Consider the following 25,366-nt stretch of genomic DNA (forward strand, 5'->3'; position numbering starts at 1 on the left):
AGGCCACGCCAATCCAAAAGGACTGTGGATTCAGGTTTATACCCCAGCCAAAGTAAAAATAACCCTGTGTTGTTGATCTCTGGCATAATATGGAAATAGTTGAAACAGTAGCTATTTGATCTGTTCATGCCAAGGCCCTACCCAGCTCCTATTTGCGTAACCTGGACTGAAATAGCCCCCCCTGGCTGTCTTACAAGTCACAGAACCATCCATCCCACTCCTAGGCGATCTATCTGTGCGCATCACTGTCTCCTGCTGCATTTGAGGGCAGAAACCACCAAATCCCCAGCTGTGTCAGGCACTAGCAGGCACCAGTCAATGTCTGGTGAATGAATGAATGCCTGTCTAAAAGCATGAGAAAAGCACAACATCTCAGTGCAAAGGAAATTCAAAAAGAAAAGAACCACCTATCATCCCATAAATGCAACTGATTTGATTTTAGTGTATTCCCTTCCATTTCCTGTGTATATGTTTGTACATCAGAGTGTACAGTCTACTTTATTCTAGGTTTTCATCAAATAATAAGGTATAGTGTTGGCCGGGCACGGTGGCTTATGCCTGTAATCTCAACACTTTGGGAGGCTGAGGCGGGTGGATCACCTGAGGTCAGGAGTTTGAGACCAGCCTGGCCAACATGGTGAAACCCCATCTCTACTAAAAATACAAAACTTAGCCAGGCATAGTGGCAGGTGCCTATAATCCCAGCTACTCAGGAGGCTGAGGCAGGAGAATTGGTTGAACCCAGGAGGCGGAGGTTGCAGTGAGCTGAGATCTCACCACTGCACTCCAGCCTGGGCGATAAGAGCGAAACTCCGTCTGTAAATAAATAAATAAATAAATAAATAAATAAATGTGTTGTCTTTATCATCATTATTAAGTACTTGCTATTCTGTCATATGGGCATGCCATAATTTACTTAATCCTTCCATATTTCCTTTCATGCCAAATTCTTAATGAATTTGGACATCTAGCTTTCCAGCCTACAGCAAATGAGAGGCAACAAAATGCCAGATTATAGCAATGAAGACAGACATTGGGGAACCCTAGCCCGGGACCTGGTGCATAGTAGATATTTGCTGATAGCTGGCTGGCTGAATGGAAGATGAGTTAACTGCAAAGTAAATAGCAGCAGAGGATTGTGCAGGGTATTGAAGTCCAGCACAGTAAAGAGTGCTCACAATCATTACAGCATGTGTGAACCATGTGAGACCTTAGAAATCATCTTTGTGTAGGTAAGAAAAGAGGCCTCAAGAGAAGAATAAATTGTCTGAAAGCTCATTGCAAGTTGATGGCAGAACAAGAACCTGAAGCCCCAAGTCCTGATTAGTCTAGAGTTCAAGGGTTTTAAATAGGAAGACTTCCCCTCTTCCACACACCCCTCCTCCACACTGCGAGTGGACAGGAGAGGCCCTGGCCAGAGTCAGATCAGGAGCAGGGCTTCTCAGTAACATCAGCACCTTCGGGAACCAGGAACACTGGATGGTAACTCCTGGCTAACCCTCGATTGTCACTTGTCATAGAGCCGTGTGCGAGGGCCTCCCTTCAAATTGCATACAGCTTTCACGAAGCCCAGAGTGAATGTAGTGGGTCTATGTCATCCTTTTACCGTTCTTCAATTCCTTATAAGTGCTCAATATTCTTTCTGGAAGAGTTGCAGGTCTTAAGCACAGAGGCGACAACCACTGTATGTGTGTACATGACATATATCCCATCAATACTGCATGTGCATATGTGCAAACACATGAATATAAGTACACACACATCTTCCAGACTGCTGCCTGTTTCCATCTTAAACCCTGGGTATAAAGGGCAGAATTTATCCACAAGCTTTCTTGATAACAACTGAAGGTTTCTTTCACACAGATGCTGTTTCGTAGAGAAATTAAGCTTAGGTGCAATTAATAAACACATCTAATCAGTAAAACTGATGCCATTTTCTACAAGTACTGCTAACCTGATCTTTACTTATCGGTTTATTTCTTATAAACTAGATCTGGCTTCTGGCCTGATATCACTGTTGTCCTAAAGAAAGTCTTAATTTATAGATGGGTATAGGCTCAAAATTTGTTTTTGCAGCTTTGGTTTTTTTGGTTTGCTTAAAACATATGTTGTTTGTTCACCTCTCATTTGAAAAACAAAACCTCTAGATTTTGAGCTGGAGACAAGATGTACTCGGGTGTTATTTGGTTCTCATGAGGAAGGAGAAAAGGTAGCCAACTGCACATCTGCACAGTTGAACCCCGAGTAGAAGAGATACATTAAGCGGGGGGGGAATGCAAAGGTGTAAAATGTAGACTAGATGCTGAAGAGGCTAAGGTGGACAGTGAAAGTGGACACTCGGCTATGCCCAGGTGTATGCAACAAAAGCTATGTGGTCCCAGGGTAGCAGCAGCCCTTGGTGCCCAGCAGCGACAAGCACAAATGCACTCTGGAGAGGAGCATCTCCAACTTAGCTCTTCAGAGTTCCTAAAGACATGTCAGCAAAAATGAGCATGCAACTAAAAATTACCCAACACAGATGGAAACAAGCCCCTGTGAATTCAAGTCAGTAGGAACAATAAACAACACTGTCCCAACCTGGCCTATGTCCAGAGGCACCACCTCCAGCAGGGCTCACTCCTGCCTCCTCCCACCCCACTCACCCTCTGTATGTCACCATGGGCTTTCCAGGAGTTTCCTGAAACTCAATTCCCCACAATTCCCTTTCTTTACACAATGAAGTGCAAACTCCCTAGCAGGCACAAATGGTCCTTCACAACAGAATTCCAATGTCCCTTTCCAGATTAATCTCCTCCCACCCCACATTCCTTCCCCAACCAAACACCCTTTATCCTATGCTGGACAACGCAGCATCCTTGAACATCCCATTTTTTCATGTTCATGCCTTTGCACATGCTGTTCCCTCTTCCTAGAATTCCCTTCCTCACTTTCTCCAACTGGCCAACTCCTAGTTCCTTTCCAATGACAGCATAAATGGTACCTCCTCTGTGAAGCCCCTTGGACTTGCCCAGAGTTAGTCACTGCTTCCTTTGAATTCTCTTTATAAGATCCCAAATGGTCACAGTGGGCAGAAACCTTGTGTTAGTAAATTCTTCAGCACTAGAGTCACTCTGGTTACCCAGGATGTATTTATTAAGGCAATAGAGTAAAGAATAAATAGCGAGCTTTGGAATCAGACACACCTAAATTCAAATCCTAGGGAAGCTGCCTAAATTTTTAGAACCTCGGACTGTAAAATGGAAATAATAAATCAAATCCTACCACCTGAGGCAGAGCCCCTTACCCTTCCCACTTCCATGGCAGAAATTACAAATCTATCACAGCACCCCTCCCACTGAGTCCAGGTCCAGCCCTGGAATCTTCAGTGCGGTCCTCAAGACAGTTCCTGCCAATCATGTGGAGCTGGCTCATAACATAAAACGCACTTCCCGGTTCAATCATGGAGTAATCAAGACCTTGTAGATGAGGCACAGAGTATAGTATTTGACTCAGGCAGACCCTCAAAGAGCAACACCTGTTACTATTTTATCTCCTGAAGTCTAAGATTGTTTGATGCACCGCTGATTTAACATGCTTTCTGAAGGGTGGGGAACATTACCATATTAAATATACACTCTGGTTTTAGAGTTTAAAATGTAGAAAAGGTGAGTCTTAGAGAAAATCTAGCGAGACTGATGAGTGAATGAACTTCAAGAAGAGTGGCTCGGGGCCCCAAAAGGCTCTCCAACCTGGGTATGCCTGCCCACCAGGCCCTTTTAGGGCTTGAGGATGGGGCTGACAGCAAAAGGAGACAGTTGCACCTGAGGTGCCAGGCAGAGTCCACGTGGCCACAGTTCTCCTATCCTGCCTCAGCCAGTAATGCCAAGAGATGCCAGGAGAGAATGTGCCTGCTCAGTGCCCAGCCCAACCTCCAGAATTAGGATGGCCCTGTCACAGCCCAGTGCTTTTTGATTTCATTTGTTTTTTATATGGCAAAATATATATATCACATGAAATTTGCCACTTTCAACATTTTAAGTGTACAATTCAGTCACATTGATTGGATTCACAGTGTTGTACAATATCACCACTACCTATTTCCAAAACATTTTCATCACCCCAAAAGAACTCTGTGCTCATTAAACACCAACTCCCCATGGCCCCTGCCTCCAGCTCCTGGCATTCACCATTCTACTTTTTGTCTCTATGAATTTGACTGTTCTAGGTACCTCATATATACTGAATCATACAATATTCGTCCTCTTGTGTCTGGCTTATTTCACCTAACATAATGCCTTCAAGATTCATCCATGTCATAGCACACATCGGAACTTCATCATTTTTATGGTCAATACCCCATTGTATGTGTGTAGTACGTTTTGTTTATCATCTGTGGACATAGGCTGTTTCCAGTTCGGGGTTATTGCATAAAATCCTGCAGTGAGCATTGGTGTACACACATCTGTTTGAGTCCCTGCTTTCCATTCTTTTGGATATACCTCTTAGAGTGGATTGCTGGGTTATACAGTAATCCTATGTTGAGATTTTTGAGGAATCAAGCCCACTGCTTTTAAGGAATTCTCATAGCACTGCTAGCTAAATGGTTTTGGAAGTAGTTCTACATTGAATTACAGCACCTATTGGAGGCAGTAAATTTCCAGAGCTTATCCTGCACTGTGTGAAGTTGGAGGCACAGTACTAGTGGAGCGCTTAAGAGCACTGGCCTAGGAGTCAGAAACCTCACCACCCTGCAGCTGTGCAGCTTCGGGCAAGCATCCCACTTTTTCTCCATCCATTTCCAGGTGTGAAAGATGAGAACCACAGCACCTATGCTGTAGGAAAACTGTGAGGCGCACATTAGCTGAGGCAGGCGAAGTGCACAGCAATCAATCAATGGTCATGACAACCTTCACTACTGCTTGCGAGGAACTGTTCTTCTACTCTATTGCTGTGGCTGATGAACCACTGGACATATAAGAGTCCCAGAAGGTGCACATGGGAAGTTCACAAGCTTAATTTCAGAGTAAAAGCAACAAATTCTGACAATCTCAGGAGGTGGGGTCTTCTCAGAAACCAAGTCCTGTTGAAATCCAAAGAGGCCCAGAGAAAGGGGCTAGGGTACTCACAGGTGAGACAGGGAGGTCACGTCTGCAAAGATGCCCTCTTGGAGGGTGGAGATGTCATTGCCGTGGAGAGACCTGAGAAGAGAAGAGGCTGCTGGTGCCTTATCCAGGGACAGAGATGGGAGACCTGCTGGAGGGAGAGGCCCAGCCCTCTGCAGAGAGGGGACAGGCCGTGCCTTCCCTCTAGGCCTCTCAGTCAGTGACCTGAAGGAGATGGCCCCTAGCTCAGCTGGCCACAGGGAAGAAACCCTCCAGGCGGACCGCCCTGTCCCCAAGCCCTTCGGAAGACTGAAATACTGTGTTTATATTACAAATAGGACCCGTGCACCCAGAGCCCTCCCTCTTTTCGTGGAGGGGCCTAAGGGGGAGGCGCTTCTTCTTAGGAAGTTAAGAAGGCCAGCCACAGGTTAGGGCTGGGAGAATGTCACCTTGACCCTGGTGGGCTGACTGAGGCCATCATAATGGACGGACTGAGGGCTTTGATCCCAGGGCAAAAACCTCACAGTGAGAACTTGTAGAAGAGGTTCACAAGTCTCTTGCAAACAAACATTCTTTAATCTGAACAGAAGTCTCACATGCAAATGAAGGGCCACCTTATTTTGGATGTCCCCCCGCTACCACCACAAACTCATCTTGGGGGTGACAGCAACCCCCATTTCTCAGATCATTTCCCACGCATGCCCCAGCTTCTTGGGAATGAGAGTATCCACAGGGGCTTAAGTGACAGCACTCTGGACTCCACCATGGCACAGCGTGGGCCCTAGACATGGGAACATTTCTGCCCACCAGGTGGGTGGCAGGACCCTCAGTGGGGTGGATTTTCTGGCAGGATGGTGAGTGAGGAGACTTACAGCAGGCGCAGGGAGCGGAGTCCCTGGAAGGCCAAAGGCGGGATGCACTGCAGGGCATTGTAGCTGAGGATCCTGCGGAGGAAGGAGACGGAGGAAGAGCACTGTGTTAGCGCCTGGCCCCTGTGGGCACAGCCGCCGCCCAGGACGTGGAGGTCCCTCTCACCCAGCAGCCTCCTCGGGCTCTGTGAGGGGAGGCAGAGCAGCCAGCAAGTGCATGGGCTGGGCTGTGCCCTAAGAAGCTGGTGGTCTTGGGCATGCCCCCTAATCCCTTCTGCCTCAATCAGTTCCCCCGACTGTAAAATAGGGACAAAAATAATGCCAACTCCACAGGGCTGTCCTGGGGACGAAATCCAGGTGAAGCACTTAGCATCATGCCTGGCTCCAATAAATCCTCAACAAAGGAGAGTTGCTGTTGTTATGATTGAGAACATTCCCTAAGGGGCTGCCCCAGCAAGGTGCGTAGGCGAGTTCCCTATGAAGGTGACACCTGACTGCAGGGAGCTCACCGTCTCAGCCGACCACTTCCAGGGAGGACAGGCAAAGTCATCTACAATAATTTACTATTGAAAAGCTGTGACAGTGAGGAAGGTGCCGTCACTATTCCCATCTTATAGATGAGGAGACTGAGGCCTTGAGAGGTGAAAAAACTTCTCCAGGGTCACATTATTAAGTCATTAAGAAGGCTGGATGCGGTGGCTGACTCCTGTAATCCCAGCACTTTGGGAAGCTGAGGTGGGCGGATCACCTGAGGTCAGGAGTTTGAGAACAGCCTGACCAACATGGCAAAACCCCGTCTCTCCTAAAAATACAAATATTAGCCAGGCATGGTGGTAGACGCCTATAATCCCAGCTACTCGAGAGGCTGAGGCAGGGGAATCACTTGAATCTGGGAGGCAGAGGTTGCAGTGAGCCAAAATCGCGCCACTGCACTCCAGCCTGGGCGACAGAGCGAGACTCCCCATCTCAAAAAAAAAAAAAAAAAGTTATTAAGAAGGGATTTTCATTACAGCTTTCAGTTTCCAGAGCCCACAGGCTAAGCCACTGTCCCAAAATGCTTCCAAGTAATTGAATCCATCCAGGGCAGACAGGCAGATTAACAAGGGAAATCACACTTGCAATAGCGTCATGCTGGAAACAGCCCCCGTGTCCCCCAGCAGATGAATGGATGAGCAAACTGTGGCACATCCACGCCTGTACAGTGGAACACAGCTCAGCAATGAAAAAGAGCTACCGGCACATGCAACACCACACCACGGGTGAAGCTCAAAATAATCATGCTGGGCGCAGAAGCCAAGCAAAAACGACTTTCTCCATTTGTATGTAAAACCCTAGAAAATGCAAACTAACCTACAGTGACAGAAAGCAGGCCAGTGGTTGCCTGGGTATCGGAGCTGGGAGAGGCAGGAGCAGGGGATTATCAAGAATAGCACTCTTTTTCTTTCTTTTTTTTTTTTTGAGACAAGGTCTAGCTCTGTCACCCAGGATGGGGTGCAGGGGCGTGATCTTGGCTCGCTGCAACCTCTGCCTCCCAGGCTCAAACCATCTTCCCACCTCAGCCCCCCAAGTAGCTGGGACCACAGATGTGCACCACCACACCTGACTAATTTTTTTATTCTGTATTTTGGCTTGGGCCCACATTCAGCTCCTGGAGAATGGCTGGGTCAGGGCCCCTTCCTTTTTTGGGTACTGGCTCTACTGTTCTATCTGTAAAGTGAGGTGTTGGAAGGTGAATGAGATACTTTTACACACCAGGCAAATATAAGGGACACTTGGTAATATGTTCTGATCAATTGCTTGGAATATAATTAAAGCCAGCATTTAAATATCTTAGAATATGGCCACAAAAAATGTTCAGAGGGTCACCGCTCACAACAATCCAAACTGGAAACAACCTCAATATCCATCAAGACTAGAATAGATGAGGAAAGTGTGGCCTGTTCCTCCAAAGGAACATTACCTAGCAATGAGAATGAACAGACCACAGCTGCCACGGTGGCATGAACGGATCTCATAGACAATGCTAAGCAAGAGAAGCCAGATACAAAAGACTATCACCCATATGATTCCACTTGAACAAAGTGAAAATCGACAAAATTAGACTATATTATTTAGAAATGCTTATGTAGATGGTAATGCTGTAAAGAAAATAAAAGAAGTGATCCTCATAAAGTCAGGACAGCAGCTGCCTCGGGGTAGGGGAGGAGACAGCAATAAGGATCAGGAAGGGACAAGGTGCTAGCACTGTTCTATTTTTTTTTTTTTTTCTGAGACAGAGTCTCGCTCTATCACCCAGGCTGGAGTGCAATGGCACGATCTTGGCTCACTGCAAGCTCCACCTCCCAGGTTCACGCGATTCTCCTGCCTCAGCCTCCCAAGTAGGTGGGACTACAGGCACCCGCCACCCAGCCCGACTAATTTTTGTATTTTTGGCAGAGATGGGGTTTCACCATGTTGGTCAGGGTGGTCTTGAATTCCTGACCTCAAGTGATTCACCTGCCTCTGCCTCCCAAAGTGCTGGGATTATAGGCGTGAGCCACTGCGCCTGGCCGAGTGTCCTTAATTTTTGACTTGGTATCTACATGTGTGCTAGCTTTATGATTATTTGTGAAACTGTATATTTATTTTTTTGCACTATTTACTTTTTGCATTATTATTTTCCATATATACCATATGTTGTATTTCACAATGAAAGATGTTTTTTCAAAGTCTTTTAGGCTCTCAGGCCCGGCACCCTCTCCAGAGGGCAAGGCGTCTGCAGGCAAGGGATCTGGGAGCAAAAAGCACAGGCTGGGGCTAGGGAATGACTCACAGCCATGGCCCCGGGGCCCCCCACCCCAGCCCTGCTGGGACTCACAGAGTGGTCAGCTGGCTCATGTTGGTGAAGGAGGAATTGCTTAAGGAACTGATCTTGTTGTTGCTCAGGTCCCTGGAAAAGGCAAAGGCATCATGGTTTAGAAAGAACTCACTCAGCCCTGGCTCACATTCACGGGCTTCTTCCCCTCCCTCACTCTGCCCAGGGCCATTCCCCAGCCAGGTTGGCCAGGGGTGGAGAGGAGCCCTGGTGCACAGCCTCGGGTCTCAGCGCTTGCTTAGCTACAGTGCTGCGCTGCTCCCTCAACTCCCTCAGGTACCAGGGCTTGGTGCCTCCATTTCCTGACCCTCACCCCCATCCCTCTGAAAGCAGAGCCTGGCTCTGCCCCTTTTTACCATGGGAACACTCCCACCAGGGTGTTGGTGGCCTCCTGACCAGATCCAGCACTCTCTCCTTTCTCTCCTGCCAGCACCTTAGGTGGGCTGGTTCAGAAGCCCTCCCTACGAGGCAGTCCTATGAGGGAGAGGGCAGCCCCATTTGACAAAGACCCAGAGTCTCAGAGGGATCCGTGACTCTTGAAGGGTCACCAGCTGGTCGGAGGCAGAGCCAGATTCAAAGCCGGTCCACTGGCCACAAGCCCAGGTTGCTGCCATGGCCTCTCCGAGTCACCTGTGGCATCTGACACAACTGACCGCTCTTCTCCTCTTCTCAAAACTCCCGCCACCCGCTTTCCTCCGCTCCCGACTGTCTTTGGGGGCCTTTGGCTGTGCCTCCTCAGTCTCTGGTAGAAGCTTCCTTTGTACTCAGCCCAGAGGCATGGGGATTGCTAAACCCCATCTGTGCCCTGTTTAGTCCAATCTGGGTGCCCTCGGGGACGCCCCTGTGCTGACAGTGCCCCCCTCCCCATGGCCCCAGCCTGTCCTCTCATGAACTCCTCCTCCTGATGCCCACAGATACTCAAACTCCGCCCGCATCTTGTTCTCCCTACCACGCCCCATCCCCCAGGCTCCAGCTCCATAATGCTGCCTGCCCACACATCTGCCCTCTCATCCTACCCATCTGATCCGCCCCTGGCTGGTGGCCCTGGTCACCTCTCGCACCATGCCCTCCTCCTGAGCCAGCGTCCTCTCTCTCTGGCTCCTGCCTGGGATTCTGACCTCATCTCTCACCCACTGCTTTGCCCCTTTTGATCCATCTGCCATGAGGGTGGCACCAGAGCAATCTCTCTATGACATAAAGCTGATGAAACCCCACAGTGGCACCCATGTGCCTAGCATGTGGACTCCAGGCCCTCTAGCTGGCCACCTGTCGGCACTCCTGGGTCTAGCCCCTGCCCCTCCCTCCCTCTGCTCCCTGCTCCGAAGACTTCCCAGGCTTAGGATTCACTAGGCTTCTTGAAGTTCTCTGAGCAGACTACACTCTGTGGCCCCAGACAGCTTATTCCCTCTGCCCACCAATGAACTCCAGCTCGTGTTCCAAGATGCCCTCCCCGCAAGCCGCCTCCCTGAGTTGATCACATCCTCCTTGAGCCACAGCCCTAATCAGCATAGACCTCTGTTGGAACCCTTATCACCCACACGACTTTATGCGCTCCCTCCCCTCCCCTGCATCCTCCCTAAACCATGACAGTCTGGAGAGGGGGCCATGACTTCGGGGCCTTCACATCTGCCCACTTCATGCACTCTCAGCTCAGGAAACATTTAGAAAATGCAACGATGTGCCGTGCCTTCATCTTCTCCTCCTGAACGTTTCTCTAATCTAATTCTAAATCATTCCACTGTCTTTGGAGATATATTTAAGTGCTCTACTGAATGTTCAACACACTTTGTGGTCCTCCCCTGTGATGAGGAGGTGGTGGTACTTCAGCCCCCAAGAGGCAGTTTCACTGGCTCAAAGCACTCTGACACCAGCCACTGAATCACACTACTCCATCCCTTCTCCACCCCTCCCATTGGAACATTCAACACACATTGGCCAGGTCATTAAGCAAAGACAGATAAATTGGAGCTTCAAAATTCTGTAAGCCAGAGCCGCCCAAAGTAGCCAGTCCTTGAATTAAATTTCACCAACGCACAATAAGAAACTTGGGCCAAGATCCGGTCACCACACCTAGCTTAGTTTAGCGAACATTGTTTCCATAGCAAGACTTTCTCAACAAAGGAAGCAATACATTGATTTAGATTCTGGTGTAAGCGCCATATCTAATTACAAACAGTTCTGGGACTGATGTGGGCCCGTAGATTGCACTTGGAGTGGGACTGCTCCAAATCACACTAAGATGGAATGTTCTCTGGACTTCTTTTTGGTAGAATCTGGCCAAGGAGCAGATTCAAGACAATTGAAGTGAGGAGCTAGGTAGGCTAGAAAACTAAAAGGAGCTGAACTTATTATCCTGAGGCTTATTTTGTATATTTTCATGGAGTAGAAGGGGTCAAAGGTGGAAATAATAGAAAAGCAGAGGCGTAGCCTGAAGAAAAACTTAGTTACAGGTATGTATTTGTAGCTGCCATAGTTCATACTTGGTTTGAGAGCTGAGCTGGACCGAGAAGCTTTCCATCACCCTCCACTTTTCCTGGCTCCTTGGCTCCTAACCTTGCAAGAATAACCCCCTTTGTGTGTGTGTGTGACGGAGTTTTGCTCTTGTTGCCCAGGCTGGAGTGCAATGGTGCGATCTTGGCTCACTGCAGCCTCCACCTCCCGGGTTCAAGCGATTCTCCTACCTCAGCCTCCCGAGTAGCTGGGATTACAGGCATATGCCACCATGCCCGGCTAATTTTGTATTTTTAGGAAAGATGGGGTTTCTCCATGTTGATCAGGCTGGTCTCGAACTCCAACATGAGTTCGAGAGGTTATCCGTCCGCCTCAGCCTCCCAAAGTGCTGGGATTACAGGTGTGAGCCACCGTGCCCGCCCGACCAGGATAACCCTTTTAACAGTCACGACCAGCCTCACGGGGGAGCTTTGGGGAGACGGCATGGGCAGGAGGAGGAGGCAGGTCCAACCCAACATGGCCTGGAACTATGTAATTGCCAATCGTGGCCACTAGGTGGCAAAACAGCTCTAGGCGCAGCTGTTCCCAGAGGGGAGCAGGGAAAGGAAAAGAAGCGGGATCTGCCCAAGTGAGGTCCGTAGGAAATTCCAGGAAAGCCGGAGTCCTGATGGTTAGATGTCAAAGGCCCTCCTGTCCTCAAGCGGCCTGGATACTTACACGAGCTGCAGGTACTTGAAGGTAGACAGCTGTCCCGGAACCAGCGTGAACTGGTTCCCGTCCAAATAGCTGCAGAGAGAACACAGCGGCGTTAGTGCCCATCTCCACCTCTGGTGGTGCCCCATGCTGGGTACAGCCTTCCCTGCAGCCAGGGACTTCGCTCTCATTTCCTCTCCTCCACATAGGCCACACGATGGGCCCAGAATCACTTATGGGAGGAGAAAATATGTACGTTGTTGAAGCCATCTGGGGAGGTGCCACCCAGAGGACTTGGTAAAAAGCCAATAGTCACGTGGCCTCTCTCGGTTCCCTTCTCGCTTCCCTTCTCACCCTCCCAGCCTCCTCCTTGTCCATGGACACTCCCTGGGCCCCTGCCTTCCCCTCCCTGCTCTGCTCTTTCCTGGCCAAATAGATCTGATTTGCATGTTACCGGGCCCTGCCAGCTCCCAGGGCCCCCTGTCCACCTGCTGGCATGGGCTGTGAAGCTGATTCACAGCCAGACTGCCCAACCAGTTTCCCCTCATTACATCAGCACCCCTCTGCCTTCCTGCCTTCCAGGCTCCGCACCCTGATGTCGCTTCTCCTCCTCCCTCTGCAGCCAGTGCCACCGCTGCTCTCTCACAGCTTGCTTTCCTTGCACTCTCATGCCACCCGCCGACTGTGCACCACCACCCATGCCCGGGCTCCTGCTGCAGCCTCTTCTGTCTGTTCTCTGCACCTTGGACCTCCCTTCTGGCCTCCACTCTACTCACTGCTATCCAAGTCACTGTCCTTAAAACCAAGCCCACCGAAATCCTCCTAAGCCCGAAGCTTCCCAAGGTTCCCATTTCTACAGGATAGAGCTTGGGATTCAAGATGCTCTGAACCTCCCCCTCTTCCCTTCATTGTTGACCATTCATGCCTCCAGCCTGAAGGTGCTAAGCAGTGGCCCAATGCCAGGAGCTGAGCCAAGCTGAGCTCCAGCACAGGATCCCCACCCCCCAACTAACTACAGCCTGCAGGACAGCTCTCCCCCACTTCCCAAAGCCCCAGAGAGGAGCAAAAGGAGGGCTGTGCTCATCCTTACCCCTCGCTCTGCATCATACAAACTGACTTCCCACCCATCTCGTTTGATCCTCGAAGCAGTCCTCGTCCACATACCCAAGTAGTCCCATTTCACAGATGACAAAACTGAGGTTTAGAGAAGTTAAAAGATTTTCGCAGGCTCTGAACTTCACCATCTTCAGTCAAAGAAGGTAGGCTGCCCCACCCATCCCATTATTCTCAGGGCTGCTAGGAGGCTCCAAGGAGAAAACAAGGACTCATGAGGTTTGTAGGACACTAACTCTGCAGTAGAAAACAGGGTGAAGACGGGGCAGGCCAGGCCCAGGAAAAGGCCCGCAGTGGTTGATGTGCTTGTGAAGAAAAGGCCAGCCTTGCTGGTAATGCAAGAAATAACAAATAGAAGCCTCATCGCTGGTCCTGGGGGTGGGGGGAGAAAAGCTCAGCTTTGGAGGCCTGGAGGGATCAACCCCAGAGCACAGGAAGAGGTCAGAGGTCAGGAGCTGGCCAGAGTCTTTCATTGGGAGGTGTCTGCTGAAGAAGTCCCAGCTCTCCATTCCTGTTTGTCAAATGCATCTATGTCCAATCCTCCACATGCGCTCAGATACCAAATACCAATCAGCCAGGATTTCAGCACCATACTCAGTGCTGACCCAGGGAAGCAAGAAGGCCACCTTCTCACATGGTCAATGGGAGTGCAAAGGAAACAGATTTTCTTGGAAGACCATCAGGCAAAAGGCAGCAAGAGTCCTAAAAACGCACCGCTCTCTGACTGGCGATTTCAGTGAGGGGGTGTTAGCACTGGTGCTATTTATGACAGTAAAAAAAAATTGGAAACAAATATCCAACAAAAGGGGTTTTGTTATCTGGGTCATAGTAGATTCATGTGAAGAACACTACACTGCTGGTGCAAAAATCACATTTGTGTCTTCATGACACAGGAGACTGAGACAATGACAGGCGGGAAAGCAAGGTTCTCCTCATTTTAAAGGCGGAGCTTAGTTTAAAGGGAGGAAGCACTCGCTGCCATGCGGTCATCAGGTGACCGCAGAGGGGGAATCAGAGAGAAGCTCAAAGCCTTTCTGGAGGCAGTGTTTTCTGCAAAGCCCGAACTCCAGCTCCTAGTCAGCTAATGCCTGCTCTTGGTCACCTCCTCGTCCCATGGCTAGGCCCCAGCCCCTCAGGAAATGCCCCCACTGTCCCCGTCCGGTGGACCCACGTGAAGGGGGCAAGGCCTTGAGCTACTCACAGTTCTGTGACATTCTTAGGAATGCCCTTGGGCAGGGCCCGCAGGTGCTTGTTGCTGCATCGGACCACGGTGTCCAGGCAGGCGCACTCCTGTGGGCACTGTGGGCGGGGCAGGCAGCCCCCCTCCTCCTGGCCTAGGGAAGAAGGCACGAAGCCCCTGTCAGGGAGGTGGACGGGCCGCTGTAGGGCCTCCTACAGTCAGGGCCATGCTCTGGGGCCTCTCAGAACAGAAGACCCCTCTGACAGTACCTTGGCCATCAGTAAGTCTGTGCACCACACCTCCCCGCCAGCCACCACCACCACCAGGGATGAAGGCCCCTGGAGCAGTTTTGAGGTTAAAATAGGTCTTGAGTTGATCTCTTTCTCCTCAAACTCAAAGTGGACCTGGTCAAAGTAGAACAGGAGGATGGCCGCGCACCATCCCATCCCCGGAGTGCCTGCTACTCCGGGCACTGGATCGACATTGTCTCCTTAACAGCACAGTCAGGGGTGCAGCATCGTCCCCTAGAATGCAGGCATGAGGAGGATGGAGACCTGGGCCTCTTTTCTCCTCTTTTTTCACTGATAGAGCCCAGTGCCTAGTGCAGTGCCTGGCACGCAGCAGCCCTCAAAACAGATGAGTTGAGTGAATGAATGAACAAGTGGATGAATTTCCATTTTATTGAGGTCTGGAGACATTAGGCACCTTGCTTGAATCATAAAGTGGGTCCAAGGCAATGCAGAGTCTGAGCCCAGGTCTGGCTGCCGCAAAATCCGAGCCCTCGATACCACACCATCTCTTCATTGATTCATTCATCTATTCAATAAATCTGTGCCTTCCTTTCTGCTGATTGGGTGTCAGAGAGATGATAATATCACCACGGTCGGAGTTCTTGAGGACGCTGGGATGCTGGTAGCACATGCTCCCGGGTGACAGTGACCATCAGTTATGCAGGTCGCCTGTGTGCAGGCCCCACATGATAAGGGTGAACTCACTGAATCCTCAGAACAGCTCTCTAGTGAATGTGTTACTATTAGCCCATTGGAGCAATGAGGAAACTAAAGGCAGAGTGGTTCAGAAACTTGCCCCAGCCTGGAGCAAGCAGCCTGCCTCCAGAACCTGCTCGATTGGCCACCAGGCTCTCAGCAGCAACATCTTAGAAATATTCACATCCTTTCACCTCTAGGAAGCTGTTCTAGGGGAGAGTGGAATATATACGTAGGGAGCATCTACGAGGGTGCTCCTGGCAGCACGATGCATTGGAGCGGGACTTGGGAGGTTGTCTGAATGTCCAGCAGCAGGGGGCTGCTTACATCAATTGTGGAGCCTTCCAGATAGCGGTCCATCCTGTTGAAAGGTTTTCACAGGTGGCCCTGCAAGATCCTCTGTGTGCCACACTTGTGCACATGAGCACACAGCAAAGATCTGGAAAGCCACATAGCAAATGTCGACAGAAGTTATCCAGAGTTGGGGCATGGGGGCCGGGGGTTAGTGGGCAAATCGTTAATTTTTTTTTTTTTTTGAGACAGATTCTCATTCTGTTGCCCAGGCTGGAGTGCAACGGTGTGATCTCGGCTCACTGCAACCTCCACCTCCCAAATTCTAAAGATTCTTCTGCCTCAGCCTCCCAAGTAGCTGGGACTACAGGCATGCGCCACCATGCCTGGCTAATTTTTGTATTTTTAGTAAAGAGAGGGTTTCAGCATGTTGGCCAGGCTGATCTTGAACTCCTGACCTCAGGGATCTGCCCGCCTCAGCCTCCCAAAGTGCTGGGATTACAGGCATGAGCCTCCGCACCTGGCCTGTCAGTAACTTTTTTAAATCCTCCTTCTGGTTGTCCTTGGTTGTTGTTGTTTTAAGGAATGAGGATGCATTTCTTTTGTAAAAAGAAGGATAAAAGGAAACCGTATCTTGGAAAAAATAATGTTTCCAAAGGATAGTTAATGGCATGAGAAAATGCCCCAAATATATAGTTAGGTTTTAAACAAATCAGACATTTTTAAAAAGACTTGCAAGCTATTATTATATAAATTAATAAAATATATATGTAAATAGTATAGACTCTTTTTTTAATTTTAGAAGTCAGAAGCAAAAGTATTCTTAGAGAATTCATTAATTTTGTTTAGAAAATACCCTGATGGTGTTTCTTGGGGTGAAAGTCAAAGCTCTCCACTGCCACGTGGCCTGGCCAGGCCAGCTGAGGGTGGAGCTGCCACTGGGAGTAGGCTGCAGGGGGTAGAGGGCAAGAAAGGGAGAGACCAGGGAGAAGGGAGGCACCTTAGCACCCAGAAGCGGAGAAGGGGGCTGGAAGCTGAGGTCAGCCAGGGAGAAATTCCCTGCGGCAGGGTGCTGAGAGACACTAAGGATGGGATGGCTGCACTGAGAAAAATCTGCTTCCTACAGTGACCTTCCGTGCTTGGTGCTGTGGCGAAAAAATGAGGGATGGGGCTACCCTGAGAAGTCCCAGGAAACAAGGCATTGGAGCAAAGAGTGACCAGGGTTTCCTACATATGGGGGAGGGGACTCAAAAGGGTTCCGTTGCATATTAAGATAAGGTGACCCCATGAGTCTAGAGCGCTTAGGGACAGCCAAAAGGCAGGTCTGAGTTCACCAAACTTACAGAAAGAAACTACACTAAAATGGGAACTGTTTTCTCTGAGCGCTGGAATAATAGGTAAAGTTTATTTCCTTCTTTTATCCGTACTTTCCCATTTTTTAAGGATAGGAACTTTATTGCTCTTATAACCACACAAAGACACCACCAGGCAGGGTCGTCTCCTCCTGAAAACAGGGCCTCCCCTCCCCACCTAACCTCTCCTCTCAGGGGCATGCCAGGGGGTGCTGCCTGTCCACTCCCATCTTCCTCACCTGCCCCACCCCACTGGTTGGACCCAGGGCGCCCTCTCCCTTGCCACCGGGGGGCCACGAGTTACCTTCCTCACACCTGAAGTCAGGGAAGGCCACGTCCTGCAGGGGAATCTGCCGCAAAAAGTCAGGGTTCTGGCATCGCGGGTTCCCCGTCACGATCTTGCGCTTCCGTAGCCAACCTCCTAGCCAGGCCAGCTGGCAGTTGCAGTTGAAAGGGTTGGCCAGGAGATTCCTGGAAGAGGCAGGCCAGGCGGCCATGGAGACACTCTGCCCCTCTCAGAGGTCCCAGCAAACCCCTCCTGTCCACCACGGACACAGGGCCACATGGCCACATGGCACTGTCTCCCAGACCACCACCCATCAGCAAGAGGACCGGCTCTGAGGACCGGAGGGAGACTTCGAAATGTGGAACCCACGTTTCAGCAAACCACGAAGACCCAGCACCCCCAGGGTGAGCTCTTTCAAAGTGGCTGGCCGAGACGGTTGGGACGGTTGCTCCAGAGCCCCCGCCCGCCTGTCCTGGAGGCCGGACTCACAGTGTGGAGAGGGACTGGAGGGTGTCGAAGGCTCCTGGGGATACGGTGGTGATCTGGTTGTCATAGAGCGAGAGGAGCCGGACGTTGCGCAGGCCCGTGAAGCTGTCGTTGTGGATGCAGCTGATGCGGTTGTTCCGCAGCATTCTGGGGAGGAACGGGGGAGGGAGGAGGGGACCCTTGCTGCCCTGCCAGCCATCCACCTGGGCCACGCTGCTTCCGCCATCGTGGCTCGTTCACAGTTCTCCTCCATAGGCTGTGAGCCGCAGAGCCAGGAACACGCACCAGCCAGGCCCCGGCCAGGTGAGGCGAGTTTTACACACCTGTGCCCACTCCAGACCCGCCCCCGCCTCTGAGAAGCCTCGAGGCTCTGTCTCTCTCTCCCTGCCACTGCCCCGTCCCCCATGCTGGCCTTGCCTCCGTGCCCTGGGTGCCCAGAGTTCCTGCCCGTCTTTAGGCCATGCTCCACATCAGTGCCCAGGAGACTTCCTGAAACCTAATCCATCATGTCACTCTCCAGCTTAAAGTCCACTAACAGCCTCCAAACTGCCCACCGAGTCATGCTCGAACTCCTTACTGTGACCTGAGACCACGTCTACCCAGACCCGGACCATCTCAGCCCTGGCACCTGCCTGCCTCCCTAGAGATGGACCAGCCCTCAGCCTGCTACACCGCTGTGACAGTTTTCTAGAATACTCTTTTGCCTCATCTACATCTGGAAAAGCTGCTGTTCATCTTCAAAAACCCAGCCCAAGCCTGATGCAGTGGCTCATGCCTGTAAAAACAGCACTTTGGGAGGCCAAGGATTACTTGAAACCAGGGGTTTGAGACCAGCCTGGGCAACATAGCGAGACCTTGTCTCTACAAAAAAATTTAAAACTTAGCCAGGCATGGTGGTGTGCACTTGTAGTCCCAGCTGCTTGGGAGGCTGAGGTGGGAGGATCTCTTGAGCCCAGGAGTTCAAGGTTACAGTAAGCTATGATGGCACTACTGCACCCCAGCTGCCTGGGAGACAGAGTGAGACCCTGTCTCCCTAAACAACAACAACAATAACAACAAAAACCCAGCTCAATTTCACTTGCCAACCAAAAGTAAAAACAAAAACCAAGTCAACACAGGGTAGCCAACTCACAAAAGAAATTAAAATGGTTTATCAACATTCACAAAAATGTTCAATGTTACTACTAATCAAAGACACATACGCAATATTGATTTTTTGCCTGCCAAATTAAAAAAGAATGAAAAATCTAATAATAATAATAATGACATCCAGGATCTGTGAGAGTGTGAGTGACTGGGCACTTCCACACACTGGCAGGAGATGCCTTTATACCTCCCTGGAAGTGCATTTGGTGAGATGTAGCAAAATCCCCAAAATGACACTTTGTGTTTTCACCCGACTACTCCATCTTTAGGAATTCCTAACAAGAGTATTATCATGCATTATACATGAACTTCACAATAAAGATATTGTCACAGAATGAATGTGATCCCCTCCAATCCCTATGTTGAAGTCCTAATCCCCAGTGTGATGGGATCAGGATGGGGGTTCTTTGGGAGGTGATGAGGTCATAAGGGTGGAGCCCTCATGAATGGAGTTAGTGCCCTTATCAAGGAGATCCCAGAGAGCTCTCTTGCCCTCTTTCTACCATGTGAGGACACAATGAGAAGTCAGAAGTCTGCAACCCAGAAGAGGGCCCTCGCCAGAACCCGTCCATGCTGGCACCCTGGTCTCAGACTTCCAGCCTCCAGAACTTCTGTTGTCTATAAACCTCCAGTCTGTGGCTCTTTGTTATAGCAGCCTGAACCCACTAAGGCAGGTATCAATACAACATTGCTTATAAAAAAAAAAAAATAGAAACAGCCTACATTGCCAATAATTATATAATACCTAGTCATTCAAATTGATGCAGAGCACTTTTTTTGTATTAGGAATTAAATGTGGAATGGAAAAAAATTTTAATATGTAATGGTGCTCATATTAAGTTTAAGGAAAAAGCAGGTTACTAAATAAAATGTACGAGTCCATTAGAATATTTCTGTATGTGTGCATGCATGTATGTATGTATGTGTGTATATGTATGTGTATGCAGGTTTAGAGATATGTAAAAGACTGGAAAGACAGTTGTTTATACCAACAATTAACAGTGGTCATTTCTGGATAGTGATGGGGTATGGGCCCTTCTCTTTTCCTCTGTCCCTATCTAAGTCTTCCTTGGAAAGAATGCAGCTGACTGGACAGCCCCCACGCCCACATTTAAGGAATACTAGGTAAGCATAAAGAAAAATGAGGCAGCCTATAGGAACAGCCTGGAAAGAAGGCAATGCTGTATTCACAGGTGAAAACAGCAAGCTGCAAAACATAGTGCATAATAAAATTTGCTTTTTGTAAAATAAAGGAACAAAAATCCACAGGGAGTCCTGTCACACATTCATTTACTTCTAAAAATTCCATGACACGTGCTCAGAGACAAATCTACATCCTGCTGCAGATTTGGGGCTTATACCCGGGCAAGTGGCTTCCTAGAGCTGTGGTGTCCAATATAGTAGCCACTAGCCACATGTAGCTATTTAGATTTAAATGCATTAAAATCAAATGAAATTCAAAATTCAGTCACTCAGTAGCACTAGCCACATTTCAACTGCTCCACAGCCACATGAAGTGACTGCTCTGGACAGCATAGACATGAAACATTTCCATCTCTGTGGGAGATCCGACAGACTGCCCTGTCTATGGGACACGATACACACCCTCAGGATCATCTGAAGAGCCAGCCCTGCTGGGGCAGATGGAGGGGGTGACCTGCATCATGGAGGAGCAGATGACCCCAGGATCCCACTGAGCTCCAGATTCTGGTCAGCTCAGGCTGGGCTGTGGGTTGGGTTATGGCATCTCAGGGACAGTGCAGCATCCCTGCTCCCCTATCTACACCCACTGAATCACCTTGGCAAGGTCATCCAGCCCCTCCTGCCTGCAGCAGTGTCAGCCACTCCTGAACTCATGCTGTGCTCTTGCAGCCTGACCAGAGGGCAATGGGAAGGGACCCCTAGAAGGGTCCACATGTCTCCATCCCTTGAGGCCAACTGGGCATTGGCCCCATGCCCCAGGGTACAAGAGAACAGGTCTCACCATAGAGTTGCCAACTTGATTACCTGTCCCAACACAGTCAGGATCCTCAGTTCTCCCCACCCTCCTGCAAGCTGGGCCCAGGGGAGGGGCTCCTCCAGCCTCTCTCTTCCTTTCCCTTGGCTTTGCCTGCCTCCTGCAGCTGGCCCACCCTGCTCCCCAGCCCTGCACACTCACAGGGTCCTCAAGCCATCCAGACCCCGGAACATGCCGCTCCGGATGGACTCCAGCTGGTTGGCAGTCAGGTGCAGCTCGCTCACAGAGGCTGCGCCCTCGAAGGCCCCATCTTCAATTTCTGACACCTTGTTGTTGCTCAGATTGCTGGGAGAAGAGGCAGGGGGGAGGATTACATATGGCCAGCAGCCAGGAGCTCAGGCCCCTCCCTTCCTGCAGGCAACACCCCCACACACAGAGTCCTGGCCCCTCCAGTGGGAGCTGCCCCCACCCTGGCATTTCCCTTGTCCATCCCTGGCCAGCATCCCAACAGACACCTTCTCGCCAATGGGTAACTCACATTTTCTTCAGATGTGTAAGTTTTTTAAACATCCCAGTGGCCTCCAGGATGGAAATCTCATTGTTATTCAATCGCCTGTAAGAGACAAGAATGAACTTGCACATTCACAAATGATGGACATTTCAAATCCCTTCCAAACTGAGAATATTTGGGACTCAAACAGAGAAGACTCCCAGAAGAATTTATCTGGCAAAGCAAATTGATCCTATTTCAAAGGAAGGCTGGGCCTAGTACTGGGAGAGGATATGAATGGGGATATTTTTAACATTAAAAATGCCATGAAAAATTTACAGACGTAAATGACAGATGCTTGCAGGCATCTATGCACATAGACATATGTGTACACAAATTCATATTTTTAGATAGAGGAATAAAAATAACAAAGAGTTTTGGAATCATGTCCCACAGAATAAGACAAACACATCGTTGAGAAAAGCCATCCCTGATTCAGGCTGGTGACCTGCCCTGAGTGCCAGAGACTGGCATCTGCTTTTGATGGGTGAGGGGGGCTGTGAATGAAGCAGAGGGCAGCAGGGGTGGGGTTTCTTCCTGCCCAAGCCAGCAGTTGATATGTCCTGAGCCAGAGGCTCCAGTGGTTCAGCCCCAGACAGGGCTGGACCAAGAAAATCCTGGAGTAGGCCAAGGAGGGTTAGTGGCAGTTAGGGACAGGGGAGGGCTGGGGGGGCCAGGGACCCTCACAGTTCTGCCGTGGACTGGGGGATGCGCTCAGGGATCTTGGTGAGCTTCAGGCTGGAGCACTCCACCACGTTGGCCTCACAGCGGCACTTGTGGGGACAGACCACGTCGCTGTTGCACTCGCTGTTCAGCTGGTAATCCTCCGTGCCTGCCATGAGAGGGTGGGGGCAGGGGCTGAGGAGCCCAGGGCAGGCTCCCAGCAGTTTGGGTCAACCAAGGCCCCCAGCCTGCCCACCCACTGCCACCATTCCCACCAGGCTGGCCTTGGTTCCCCCCACTCTCCTACCTGGAATGAAGTACTGCTCTTTGGCTGGGGAGAGAAGCAGAAATACCATAATGCAGGAATCAGCCAGGACCTGCAGTAACAGCCCAGGCCCCAGCCCCACTGCTCAGCTGAAGGCACCCCAGACAGGGCTGAGGAGCCCATCTGCCCAGTCCCTGTGTGCAGAAGGGCGAGCTACAGAGCACGCATGTTCCTTGCCCAGGCTGACACTGGGGGTGTCGCATCCAGTTAAACCTCTTGCAAGAAGTGCCAAAACCATCGAGCTCTCACTCGCAATGGCACGAGGTGGGGACTGTGCTAACTTTACAGGTGGGGACGGGGTACAGGTGGCGTCAGGACCTTGACCAGGATCTAGGCTCAGAAGCTGCCCCACACTGTCCCCAGCCAGATGCCACGTGGACTACAATTGCTAAGGCTGTTTCTGCATCCCAAAGCCTGGAGGAGGCTCCTATCTCACTAAGGAGGGTTCCCAGGCCTCCTGAGTGTCTTAAAAGGCTTGACAACAAAGGCATAAAAGAGAACTGGCTAAAAGTGGAGGGACCTGAGTCCTCCCTCTGGGACCTTCAGCAAGCCTTGCTTCTTCCCTAGGCCTCAATAAAATGAGGTGGGACTGAACTACCATTCAGATCAAGTCTAGAATTTTGGGCCCACACCCTCCAGTCTGGGTTCACAGTAATGAAAGACACCTTTGTGGGAGCCATCCAGGAAACATCAGGGGGTCCCTGAGCAGGCTGAATACAGACAGACAAGCAGACAGGTAGGCAGGCAGGCCGGCAGGGAGGCAGGTAGGTGAACAGGTGGGTAGGTGGGCAGGTATGCAGGTGGACAGGTAGGCAGGCAGGCAAGTGAGCAGGCTGGTAGGTGGACCGGTGGGCAGGCGGGCAGGTATGCAGGTGGACAGGTAGGCCGGTGGGCAGGTGGGCAGGCAGGTAGGTGGACAGGTGGGCAGGCGGGCAGGTACCTGAGCACCGGAACTTCTTGCTCTTGATCTGCCCAATGCGCTTGTTGGCGAGGCGCCGGGGACTGGCACAGCGGGCACCACTCGTCTCGATGGGATTGGTGCGCAGGAAGTCTGCCAGCCACTTGAGGTTACAGTCGCAAATGAAAGGGTTCTGGGCCAGGTGCCTGTCCAAAGCAGGCAGATCAGCTATGAGAAACAAGGGCTGCAAACCCGCGCTGACCTCCACCGGGACAGGGCCTCATTGTGGCTGGGGCCAAGGAGGCTGCCTGTGGCCTGGAGCCTAGGGTCAGCCACGGGGGGAAAGGGAGAGTGGGGTGAACCCCCAGGGTGCAGCCCACCACCTCTGGAGAGGTCCTGCCAGCGCACTACAGGTGAAGGGTCTCTGCCACCCGGAGCTTCCTGCTGTCCTACTCCCCATCAAGCCTCTTTCTGCCCCCTCTTTCCATTCACCTTTCCCTCCCTCTGCCCTGGGACATTTCACCAGCACGAGCGGAGACAGGAAGGACCCAGAGGCTGGCCAGAGCACCCCTGGCCTTTCACAGGCAAGGAAGCCAAGGCCCAGAGAGAGTAACAAAACCCAGGACTGCAGGCGCCCAGGCCACAGCCTCTGACCCTCCCCAGTGGCCATGGGCCCTGGTTTGTCCCCTTTCCTTCAGACTCAGGTAGCAGCCTGTCTCCTATAGAGAGGGATGAGGCCGGGGTGGCAAGGCCTGCTGGAGTCCCTGGGCTTCACAGGGAGTCACCATCCCCACCCCAGGCCACAGGAGTGACCTCTCCTTGACCATTTTACAGCTGTCTCTCAACACAAAGAAAAACTCAGAAACCACGACTGAGCAGCCCCTTGCTGGGGAATCACTCAGATTCTCTCGCAGGCTGCCTGTGTTGTCAGCAGGATAAATGCGGGGATGGTGGCGGGGAGCAGATGGCCGTGATGGGTTGCTGTGTGCGACCCCATGCTGGCATGCCCACGGGTGGGCTCTGACAAACAGCGGGTTCAGACCAGCCACCTCTGAGCCACCACAGCACTGGGCATGCCCTGCTCATGGCTGTACAAACCGAGGCAGCCTGGGAAGAGCATTCCTACACCTGTCCTGGCTCTGGAGAATCGCTTGAACCCAGGGGGCAGAGGTTGCGGTGAGCTGAGATTGTGCCACTGCACTCCAGCCTGGTCAATAAGAGCGAAACTCTGTCTCGAAAAGGAAAAAAAAAGAAGTACGGGGAGACAGAGCAACAGGCCAACTCAAAGAGACTTGCCCTGCCATGGCCACTTTTCCTCCATCTAAGTGCCATCAGTTCAGGCCATCTGACTTACTGGTCTCAGCCCAGGCCCCTGCAAGGGGCTGCAGGACTCTCCAAGCAGATGAGTAAACCCTTGCCCAGGGTCTGTGCCCAGCTCAGCTCAGACCTTGGCGGTGCTCTCTGCCGTCCATCACCTCCTGGGCTCTGCCCTCTGGCCCCCGGTTGGGAGCTGGGTCCCTGCCACCTCTCCTTTGCAGTGTCTTTCCCTATTTACCGCCTGAGTTCTTGCTCCTCTCAGCTCCACCAGGTGGACCAGGTCCCTCCCACCTCTTCTGCATCAAGCTCAACATTTATTTCCCCTTTTAAACTTTCAGTTTGCACAGAGAGGATGTGTTTGCTGATATCCTGGGGGCAGAGTTTGTAGCTAATTTAAAATATACCAGGATTTAAGGACTGCTTATGACTCCTCCCCAGCTGCCCATCCACATCTGGCTGTGCCTCAGTGCCCCAGCCCCTGCCTGAACCAATTGCTTCCCTTTATTACCATCTTGGCAGAAAACTGTGTAAAGTCAATCCAATTGTGTTGTTTAGACATGTATTAAAATACTCAAGGTGTGTGGTGTAGAATATCTCCTTTCTAAAAACAGGCTGTGCCAAAAACAACCTATAAAACTTGAACCACCCACAGAGACAGGTGGCTTCTGTACAAACTTTAGTATTTTATACAAATTAGAATTTTTAACAGTTTCAAAGAGCAGGAAGCTGGAAAGAGAAAACACTCAAGAGGAAGAAAAAAAATTCGTTTGGGAGAAAATAATCGTGTTAAAGCAACACCCAAAAACGTGCTGCATATGTGGCCACGCAGCTGCCTCCCTGAACAGTTCTGGCAGTGGAAGGAAAGGAA

At 50.8% G+C, this 25,366-nt stretch overlaps 1 protein-coding gene across 1 annotated transcript in view; it reads right to left on the minus strand.

Annotated features, from left to right (window-relative positions):
* Positions 1-25,366, minus strand: part of SLIT1 (slit guidance ligand 1) — a 187,583-nt gene that overhangs the window by 27,596 nt on the left and 134,621 nt on the right. Inside the window, exons 14-25 of the mRNA XM_016919024.4 lie at positions 23,224-23,387; positions 22,266-22,289; positions 21,983-22,127; positions 21,284-21,358; positions 20,947-21,090; positions 17,646-17,789; positions 17,175-17,341; positions 14,263-14,395; positions 11,973-12,041; positions 8,808-8,879; positions 5,954-6,025; positions 5,106-5,177 (exon numbers count right to left, since the gene is read on the minus strand). Coding sequence (XP_016774513.3) covers positions 5,106-5,177; positions 5,954-6,025; positions 8,808-8,879; positions 11,973-12,041; positions 14,263-14,395; positions 17,175-17,341; positions 17,646-17,789; positions 20,947-21,090; positions 21,284-21,358; positions 21,983-22,127; positions 22,266-22,289; positions 23,224-23,387 — 1,281 coding nt within the window. The remainder of the gene's footprint in view (positions 1-5,105; positions 5,178-5,953; positions 6,026-8,807; positions 8,880-11,972; positions 12,042-14,262; positions 14,396-17,174; positions 17,342-17,645; positions 17,790-20,946; positions 21,091-21,283; positions 21,359-21,982; positions 22,128-22,265; positions 22,290-23,223; positions 23,388-25,366) is intronic.

This window comes from Pan troglodytes, chromosome 8, assembly GCF_028858775.2.
Source record: "Pan troglodytes isolate AG18354 chromosome 8, NHGRI_mPanTro3-v2.0_pri, whole genome shotgun sequence".
In the NCBI taxonomy this organism is placed as follows: domain Eukaryota; kingdom Metazoa; phylum Chordata; class Mammalia; order Primates; family Hominidae; genus Pan; species Pan troglodytes.